Source organism: Myotis davidii, unplaced genomic scaffold, assembly GCF_000327345.1.
Source record: "Myotis davidii unplaced genomic scaffold, ASM32734v1 scaffold508, whole genome shotgun sequence".
Classification (NCBI taxonomy): Eukaryota; Metazoa; Chordata; class Mammalia; order Chiroptera; family Vespertilionidae; genus Myotis; species Myotis davidii.
In genome coordinates this window covers 416,437-426,734 of record NW_006299262.1, presented here as the reverse complement: position 1 = coordinate 426,734, position 10,298 = coordinate 416,437, and the positions used below count along the sequence as shown (strand labels likewise).

Genomic DNA, 10,298 nt, shown 5'->3' with positions numbered 1-10,298 from the left:
CTACAACCAAGATTACTCTACCCAGCAAAGCTATCATTTAGAATTGAAGGCCAGATAAAGAGCTTCACAGATAAGAAAAAGCTAAAGGAGTTCATCACCACCAAATCAATATTATATGAAATGCTGAAAGGTATCCTTTAAGAAGAGGAACAAGAAGAAAAAGGTAAAGATACTAATTATGAACAACAAGTATGCATCTATCAACAAGTGAATCTAAGAATGAAGTTAATAAATAATCTGATGAACAGAAAAAAAAAATTTGCATACTGCAGGTGGGGCAGGACAGCACAATCCGCCGCCTACCCCACTGCCATCCACCATCCAGGCCTGCCGTGTGCGACCCAGGGGGGCGGCGGCAGTCTGCGACCCAGCACGGGATCCTGGCCTGCCATCTGCCACCTGGGGAGCGGGCCTAAGCCAGCAGGTGGTTATCTCCCGAGGGGTCCCAGACTGTGAGAGGGCGCAAGTCGGGCTGAGGGACACCCCCCCACCCCCCCGGCCAGTGCACAAATTTTTGTGCACCGGGCCTCTAGTTATAACATAAGCAATATATGTGATTTCATTTTACAACACAGGAGAAAATAAAGTTTTATAGTAGTGAAAACTTTATTTAGAAACTAGAGGCCCAATGCATGAAATTCGTGCAAGGAGCTCAGCCCTCGCAGCCCCAGCTTCATCCGGAAGGTCATCCGGAAGGTTGTTTGGCCATCCCGTCTAATTAGCATATTATGCTTTTATTATTATGGCTTATTAAAGATTTCAACAAAGATGGTCCTTGCCTCTCTTTTTCCACCAAAACCCCCCTCCCGGCGGGGAGGGGAGAGACAACCAGAGTGAGATGCCTGGACCATGTTCTGATCAAGCTGATGGCCCTCGACTACCACAACCCAGCCAGCTTCAATTGCAAAGTATCTCACAGATGGTAACTGTCCAAGATTCCAGATTGACAAGAAGCAATTGGCTGGCTTCTTGGTTTAGCTGTTAGACTTGAATATGGAGATAATGATGAAAAATGCAAGGATTCAGTACTTGATAATACAAACAAATGCTGACAATGCAGTTAAGAATGCAGAGCCATTGATCAATCTGGATGTACAGAATCTGGATTTTAAAATGAAAAAAAAAAAAGATTAAAAGAATTTATTAAAAAAGAAAAAAAGAATCCTGATTTTAAGGCTGGTGTTATGGCTTTGGCTAGCCTTCTTCAGATTCAGCGTCACGATTACCTAGCAATGCTTAAGACAATTCTCATTTTGGTCCAAGAGCACCTAACACAGGATGCAGTTGCTAAAGCAAGTGAAACTAAAGAGGAATTGCCTGTTGCTTTAGAAAAGCATATTCTTGGTTTGGACACAGGAGATGCAGTTCTTAATAAAGCTGCTCAAATGCTGTGATTGCTGCGTACAGAAGAGCTCAGAGAGCCACAGACAAAAATTAATGAAGCCACAGTAGCTGTTCAGGCAACTGTGGATCCAAAGACAGACCACAGACTGGGGAAGGTTGAAGATAAACATTTTAGGATCTCAGCCTCTCACCTACTTAGCACAGTTGGGAGCCATACACGCCCTGGTATATGTTTTGAGAAACCAAATGTCCATTTTCAAGAGAAGAATCCCAGAAAAGTGACTATGTTCTAGATTCACAGGGGTGGGGAACATCTGGCCCACGGGGCATAAAAGGCCTGAGAAATCATTTGGTCTGTCCCTGCCAAGGCATTAGGAGTGAATTAATTAAATGTATGACCAAATATACCACACTAATTTTTTAAGTTGATAATTTTGTATGGCCTGGGAATGATGTTATAAATACCCAAATGGTACCTGGCAGAAAAAAGGTTCCCCAGTCCCACTCTAGAGATTTATCATCGTTACTTTTTCTTTAAAGTTCAGGAAGTGGGGGGAGGGAGGGAAGAGTGATGGCTCTTCTTTATATATATGCATATGTAGAAAATTTTAAAAATTTAAAGAATTGTTTTTCATTGCCAAGATCTTAACTGCTTTTTAATCTTTCCACAATAAGCATAAAATTATTCTATATTTTTCTAATTACTCATTTGATTAGAATAAGCGACCTGAATATTCAAGGGGAGTGCTCTATAAAACTAGTTTTTGTATCTTCAACATACTTATATTTCCTTAGCAGTGAGTTTGATTGTATGATTTTCTATCAACAATTGTCCCAAATCCTGTTCCTTACTTGATACTGAGGACAAGCTTTTTGAATAAGTGATATGCCTATGGAAAGGGAGTGCACACTGAGAAGCCATGGCTAGAAAGTCCTCCTGCTGACTCTGGTGACAGTAGGTTAGGCAACATCAGTTCAGTATCAATGGTTTAAGGAAGGTCGTCCTGGAGCATATGCAATTTCTCGTCATTTATAAAGCTATGTGACAGAGATCAATAGTAAAACTTATTTAGCCAAAAGCAGATTAAATTAAACTCGGACATAATACGATTATAAGCAAAATGCCATCTGGGAAGCTGTAGCCAAGAGCCAGAAGATGGGGTTCTATGCCCCTGCGTCTGAAAGCAGACCCCTACCACTGCTTCCTACTGCACAGGGGAGCGTGTCTAATGCTGCTCTCACGGTTTGTGCTACCAGGAGGCCGGGGACGGATGTGGGGCAGCCCATTTGGGGCCATTGTGCCTCTTCCTTCCTGCACCCAAAGGGCGGTCTGTGACAGGGAAAGCCAGTGTGCACTGTAAAGTCCAATATGTGCAGAAGGCGCTGTAACAATTCAGTAGGAATTTGCTTGGTAATCGTAACTGGAGTTGCCCCTTTGTACTTAAGGGTGAAAAATCCACTCATGAGCAACAAATAGCTAAGTGTGCATTTTATATCTTGAGTAGATATCAGTTTATACCTCATATTTATTGTAGACAAACATTTCTTTCCTTTCTACTAAACATGTTATATATCATGAGATTCTTGCTCTTAGCAAAGATAAGATGAATGGGGAATAAAGCAGCATCGTTCAGAACCCTGCTGAACGCATTCACAAAGTTAAACGCTTTTTCTCTAGTGTGTCTGGGTTAGAGCTACATAAAGTAAACATTCATATATACATAGGTCACATATGAGCATTATTTTGTACATAACTTACATATATTTTATACATGTAAAACAATACACCTACATAGTACTTTCGAGCAATTTCTGTTATACTCAATTGTGTATTCTCTGATCCTTTGGAAATATTCCTATTTTACATTGATAATTTACATCCACCACACACCCACAATTTAACTAACCAGGATCCCACTCTACCAGAACTGAACTTCAGAAAGAAAAGCAGATAGAAAGATACCACGGTTACCTGACAACTTGTCAGTTCACCCACAATGGTGGGTCAAAAACCAGTCACTGACTTAAGCAGGAGGACACCACAGTGATGGAGTAAAGTCAGTTCTTTTTCCTTTTTACCATTAAGTCAGTTCTGCTGGCTTATACCCAATCACTTTCCTTCCAGTTGGTTAGAGAGTAAGGAAAAGAGGAAAAGCGCAGTAGAGACTCACTCACCTAAGCCACTGAGTGTATACAGAAGGTCACCGGTGTCTAAGAGGATGGGTCCGTTCTCCTGCTGCCCTTCCTCTTTGTAGTACAGCTTGTAGCCCTGGATGGCAGCCGTGTCCTCAGCATCCTGCTGCCACTTCACAGAAATGGTGGTGCAGTTCAAAGGCTCCAAATGTAACTCTGGAGACTTAGGGGCTAGAAAAATTCACCAGAAATGTTATGTATGAAAAAACCACATAATTTAAGTGAAAAACCAGGAAAGTAGAGATTTCAGATGGCAAGCCAATGGCTGCAAAATATTCAAATCAACTGTACTATAACAAAATTTCACAATGATATTAAAGTTTGAGACAGAACTAAATACATAAAATACTATCTAAAAGACTAAGGCATATAAATAAGAACAAAATAATATCTATATTTGTGTATTTTTTAAAGAGACAACAAGTACTTTTTAATTCTGACCATCCAATATTCCTCTGTGATAGAACAGGCATTACTATTAATCAATTAACACCAACAAAACCAGTCAGGTTACATTCCACATTAGTAAAAGAAGAAGGTATAGAATTTCCTAGTCTTACGGTGTTTCTATTAAACTGACATTTTAAAAAACATATGGCAATAATATTAATTAGCTCTCTATTTATACGTGTGTGTGTGTGTGTGTGTGTGTGTGTGTGTAATATATAATTTTGGTAATTCAGTTTGATTTGGACTGATCTGTCCATGAAAGATTTGCTGAGCAAACAAATATTGTAACCAAAAGTTTTACACACTAATGAGTTCTATGCAAAAAGGGACTACTCAATAAAAAGTTTAAATCTTTTTCAATTAAGTCCATGATTTATAGGATACTATTATTCATAAAACAAAATTTAAAAATATGAACATAACTTAAATAAGAAAATATTGATTCCAAGGAATAAATACAGTTATTCTTCCTCAATCACCTTTAGAGATTTACCTTGCACACTTGTAGCTTTGGGTGTCCTATGTGAAGTCCATACCGATGACTCTCCCAGCCCCACTCTGGTGGCAGCAGTAATCCGCACTAGGTAGATACTATCAGGTTTCAGGCCTTTCAAAAGGTACTCATGCGTGGTCCCCGGGAGCTCCAGAACTTGGATGGAGCTCTCAGTGCTTAGGCGGAAGGACAGATGATAGAGCACCACTTGGCCCCTCCGATACTTGGCTGGGATGGGCAGCCAGGAGATGAGAATATCAGTGGGACTTCGACTTGTCAAACTGATTTCAGGAGGTCTCAGGGGAACTAGTCATGTAAGAAAACAGGTTGCTTATAAATATTTAGAATAAAAACTGTCAATCAGCACACCAGTAATAACTGAGTTCTCTTAACAGCAACATATAATAAAGAAGAGATGCCTTCAGCCCTAGCACAGGTTTTCAGAGTACAAATCAGGAGGGAAAAAAAAAAAGGAAAAATAGTGAGAAAGGACCAAGCATAGCTTGTGTGTCTGAATCCTCATTCTATCACTTACTACTCTGTGTGATGGTGGCCAATTAACTTCTCTGTGTTTCTTCAAATATAAAATGAGGATGATAATAGCTCATTTTACAGTCTTTCCAATCTCAGTTAATGGCAATTATTTGTCTAACTCAAGCCAAAAACCTCGGTGTCATCCCTGACTCTTCCAAACACATGTCCACATTCAATCCTGTGGCTCGGCGATTTCCACTGCCACCCTCTTGGTCCCCATCACCATCACCTTTAGCCTGTATTGTTGCAACAGCCTCCTAACAGATTTCCCTGCTTCTGCCCTTGTTCCTACTACCTGTTCTCAACACATTAGCTGTTAAAATGCAAGTTAGATGCTGTCACTCTTCTGCTTAAAACAGCTCCCATTTTACTCAAAGCCAAGGTCCTCTTTGTACCGTATCTGCTTACATGGTCAACTCCCATTAATTCTCTGCCTCATCTCCCACCGCTTTCTACACTTGTGTTTCAGGCCCTTAGCAATTTCCATTTCCTCTGCCTAGAATGCACTTCCCAGTCATCCGCCTAGCCAGCTCACTCATGTTCATTTCCTTCAGGTCTTCATTCAAATGTCACCTACTCAGTGAGCCCCTTCTTTGGTGACTGTCCAAAGTCTCAAACCCTCTCAACATTTTATACTTCCTTTCCTTGTTGCTTTTTTCCTTCTCCACAACACTTAGCACTATCTAACATGACTATTTATCATGTTTATTGTTCTTCTACCCTCTCTCCCACTAGGAAGTAAGCTTCTTAAGTTTAAGGACAGTTTTTTCTTGCTTTTTGTTCACCACTACATGTTACATAACACATCACAGGTACTCAATAAACATTTGTAGGATAAATGATGCACTAATAGGTAGAAAAGGGAAAATCAATTTACTAAGCATTCCTTTATGTGTAGGAACAAAAAAATGTTCACAAAAACTCACTGAAAAAAGTAACATTACCATTTCTACTCTACAGTTGAGGAAACTGTGATACAAAGAGGTCAAATCACTTGCCCAAGGTCACAAGCTTGTAAGAGAAGGAACAGAGCACACATTCTTATCCCCTATACTCTACAAGCTCACATAACAATAGTTCTATCATAGACTTCTGTAGGGATTAAACAAGACAGTGAAGGAAAGGTTTACAGAATAGGCAGGGATAAGCACTCCACATGTGTTAGTTGTACTGGCTGTGCACTGCTGTGCACTCCAGGAGACACGCACATCTGCGTCTGAGAAGTAGGAGCTTAGAATATAGGAGAGACTCTTGCAGAAATCTGAAAAGCAGTGTCAGAGGTCTGTATGTCGTCCACAACACAAAATCAAACATTAAATTTAAAAGTCGCAGAGTAAGGAAAGATTTAAAGGAGAAAAACTTTGAGATCATAACTTAACTGGAATTGGCAAGCTTTAACAAGTTGTTGCTATACTTAGACTAATTTTCTTTCTTTTTTTAATCCTCACCTGAGGATATTTTTCCATTGATTTTTTTTTGAGAGAGAGAGTGGAAGAGAGAGGAATAAGAGAGAAATATCAATGTGAGAGAAACACATTGATTGTTGCCTCAAGCACACGCCCTGACTAGGGCCCAGGCCGGGGAGGAGCCTGCAACCCTGGTAAGTGTCCTGGGACCCTTCAGCCTGCAGGTCGAAGCCCTATGCACTGAGCCAAACCAGGTGGGGCATGCTTAGATTCATTTTCTTCAAGGATATGAAGGGTATGCCTCATACACCCCTCCCCCAAAAAACACCCCAAAAGCAAAACAAAAAAACACTAGCCTGTGTTTCACTTTAGACACGCATGTTAAGAGGCAGTTAAATGTAAGGAGATAACTAGAGAGGTCATATGTACTGTGCCTCACTCCAAAATGAAACAAATTGAATTCAGTATTTAGATCAGTGATAACTTTTTCATTTAGTCAATCTCTGAATTTATAAGAATCTAAATACGTGGCATTATAAAGATATAAGTAAAAGATATGGGACCAAATGAACAATAACAAAAAGATTTGGAAATCATTTCTCTAAAAATGTTTTTGAAAACTAAGAATGGATCATTTATTCAGGATGAGAAAACATATATAAAGGGAGAACAGTATAATTAAGCATATTTCAAATAATTTCCTTTTCACACTGCAAGGTATAAACATGGGCCTTCTAGGCTCTGGAGAAAGAGACATAGTTCCCTGCTACTGTCTTAATAAAATGAACTTCCTCCACTGTAAGACTGTATGAAGGTCTGCCACAACTCGCTTTCCAACCATAATCAGGTGACAAACTGAGCTAGTATTACTTTCCTCCTTAAGTAGAATAACCATATTATATCTAAAAATAAAAATCTGATTTTATAATTTTTTTAACTGATAGGTATTAAATTTCATAAACTCCCAGTTTCAGAAGTCTAATACCTCTGACCTTCAGTCATTATGTACACTCAGTATGTAACTGCCCTTATATTTATTCATGTCTAGAGAATATACTCAGTAAAATATAAAGTTAAAAAAAATAAAAACTGCTATATATTTACAATTTAAACTAAAGACCTTGAAGAAATACAATGACAAAACTAGAATTTTTATTAAACTTATATTACGAATTATAAAGTTTTCTTTATTGTTATCATGTTCCTGCCCAACAGTGAAAATCAGATATGAAATAGCAAATTAGCCTTCGGATTACCACATCTGTTTTTCTTAATCAACAAGAAGATATTTTCTCTATTTTAAAACATATTTATTTTTTTAATTGATTAAACATCCTAATGTTCATACTTAAATGACCTGGGATCACGTTTTCTTACCATCCTCTAAAGTGTTCTGTGTCACGTGGTCAGACATCTGGCTGGCTCCCATTGGCATATATGCCACAATGTAGAACGTATAATTGCTGGCAGGTTCTAAGTCATCGATAATATAATGAGTTGTGTCATTTCCGATGACGACTTGATACTCTTCATTATTTAAACCTACATTAAAGAATCAGTGTTTAAAAATTAAGAATATTCAAAATAAAATTAACAAGACCATTTTCCCGCACTGTAAAACACTAGGCCTTGAGTCTAATCTCTCTCAGTTATCTTCTGATACCCTTTAAAAAAAAACGTGAATAGGAAGGTCTTTATTTTCTAAAAGTAATTTCATTTGTCTTGCTACAAATGACTAGTTTGCATTTTTCTGAATAAATCAAACTGGAAATAATTAACCTTCTCTAAACTCCATTAAGTCAAAACCCACAGCAGAGACAACGTGTGGCAGGAACACACAAAGCTTCACACTGCAGAATACTGTCACTCATAAGGTTAAATTTTACTTGCTTGAACCCAGGGCTTCTTTTTTATTTTAAACATAAATGGACAGACAGTAGGGAATGTAATGTCTCTACTCTTTATAAAAACAAACCAAACCAAAAGTTGTCCTGCAAAAGATCTCATTTTGCCCCTAGAGATTCTATTAAATTTGACTGACACACGTTGTTCTTCTATTTATATTGGAAGCAAAAGAACCGGGAAGCACAGAATGTGCTTCAGAACGCTTTGTTTCACAATGAGCTTTTTTCTTTTCTTAAGAGGAAAAAAATCCTTAGCCATTCTTAATAAAATATGCATGGCAAGGTAGGGAAGAGGATTTGTCTTTGTCGGATTTAATTCCTACAGAGCAAACCTGTAAAGTGGAACAAGAGCCCTGGTCACGACTGTGCTTTGTGAATAATTCACGGTAAACGGATGTCAACTTAATCAAAACTCTCTAAGGACAGGGCCCCTTCTTTCCACACTGGATTTATAAACAAAACAGAAGGCAAATTCCACTATTAAGTTTTCCCACATTTCTGAATGAACTTGATAGCATTTTAATTAGACAAGATTACAGGCATTTCACAACAGACTGCCTAATGTCTCGTTAATTAGGAGCTGCATAGTACGATTTCTGACCTAGCAAACAAGGTCCTTGAGTTCGAATTAAAAAGCCTTGTTCTATCCTTGAATAGACCACTGAGCTACATGTGGAGGCTCTAATGAAAGAACCATAATAGCGAACAAGAGTGGTCTCCACCAAAACCAGCATTCCTTTTACCTTCCTAAATCACTGAAAAGGGAATTAACATACTACAACAAGCTCAGCTATCAGACTTTCATTCTTCTTGCTACCATGACCCCTGATTTAAATTCAAAATATTCTTTTTCAAAATACTACTTCAAAGTACAAAAAAACAAACAACAAACCACCTGTTTCTACAGACAATTTTATTACATCACCATTCACTGGGTATTTGGATTTGTTTTTAATATCTATTGCATAAAAGTTAGGCTGTTTATATATAAAACTAAAATCTGTAAACTTCTGTTTTCTATGAAAAAAATCGATAGAGAAATATAGGAAAATAGAGAAATCTCTAGGACTGGTAAGCAGTTTTTCCTTTTCCTCTAAAATTTTTGCCAAAAGAAACAATAAGGATAAAAATTGAATAGTTCAAAATAAAAATCTGAAGATAGATCTGATTTCTACTTTTATATAATAAAATATCAATAATGTGTTATCCAATTTTCAGAGAGTTCTATATAATTTCAGAAAACATTCAAAATCTATAAAACCAAATATATGGGGAATTCGATAATGTTTACTTTCCCCTTTAAAAAGAACATGACATAGTGACTATATTTTACTACATGATTTTATTAAGCAGTCACACCATTGGTCCTATGTAACTGCATACTTAAGTTGGCATACGAAGTCTTAGTTAAGAAATTTATATATTTGCTGAAATGAAATCCATAAACACACCACTCTATATTTTCCCTGGCAGAGATGGTACTTGACTTATAAATAAAAATATCTTAAGCTATACTTATATACACAAAGTATATAATACTACAAAATTTAGAAAAAAATATACACCTGACAGACTAGAGACAATTGCCATAAAACTTCAAAAGTAGTATATGAAAAATAAATATTATGTGGATGATGTAAGACATCATTCAGACTGAAAACAAATCCATGAGTGCAAGTGGAACTCAAAGATAGACACTCCTCTAATTGCTTACCTTCTGCTTTCATGTAGTGCACAGAATAAGCGATGACTTTGTCTGAATTATAAAGTGGCCTCTCCCAAGCTAAAAGGATGGCTGAACTTGACATGGTTTCAGCGTGCACATTATAGGGAGCACTGGGACGGTCTTCTGACATTACTACGGTCAATCGGGCTCTAGATAAAATAGATCCTTGGCTGTTCTCAGCCATGCACTGATAAATAGCATCATCTTCAGGAATAATCTGGTTAATTACCAATTTACTGAAGAAAAGA

The 10,298-nt window shown here is 37.7% G+C and overlaps 1 protein-coding gene across 1 annotated transcript in view; it reads right to left on the bottom strand.

Annotated features, from left to right (window-relative positions):
- LOC102762022 (protogenin) overlaps positions 1 to 10,180 on the bottom strand; it is a gene marked incomplete at its 3' end in the record, with an annotated part of 40,500 nt that extends 30,320 nt beyond the window's left edge. Inside the window, exons 1-4 of the mRNA XM_015571146.1 lie at positions 10,039 to 10,180; positions 7,798 to 7,962; positions 4,481 to 4,786; positions 3,520 to 3,708 (exon numbers count right to left, since the gene is read on the bottom strand). Coding sequence (XP_015426632.1) covers positions 3,520 to 3,708; positions 4,481 to 4,786; positions 7,798 to 7,962; positions 10,039 to 10,180 — 802 coding nt within the window. The remainder of the gene's footprint in view (positions 1 to 3,519; positions 3,709 to 4,480; positions 4,787 to 7,797; positions 7,963 to 10,038) is intronic.
- Positions 10,181 to 10,298: the final 118 nt, after the last annotated feature.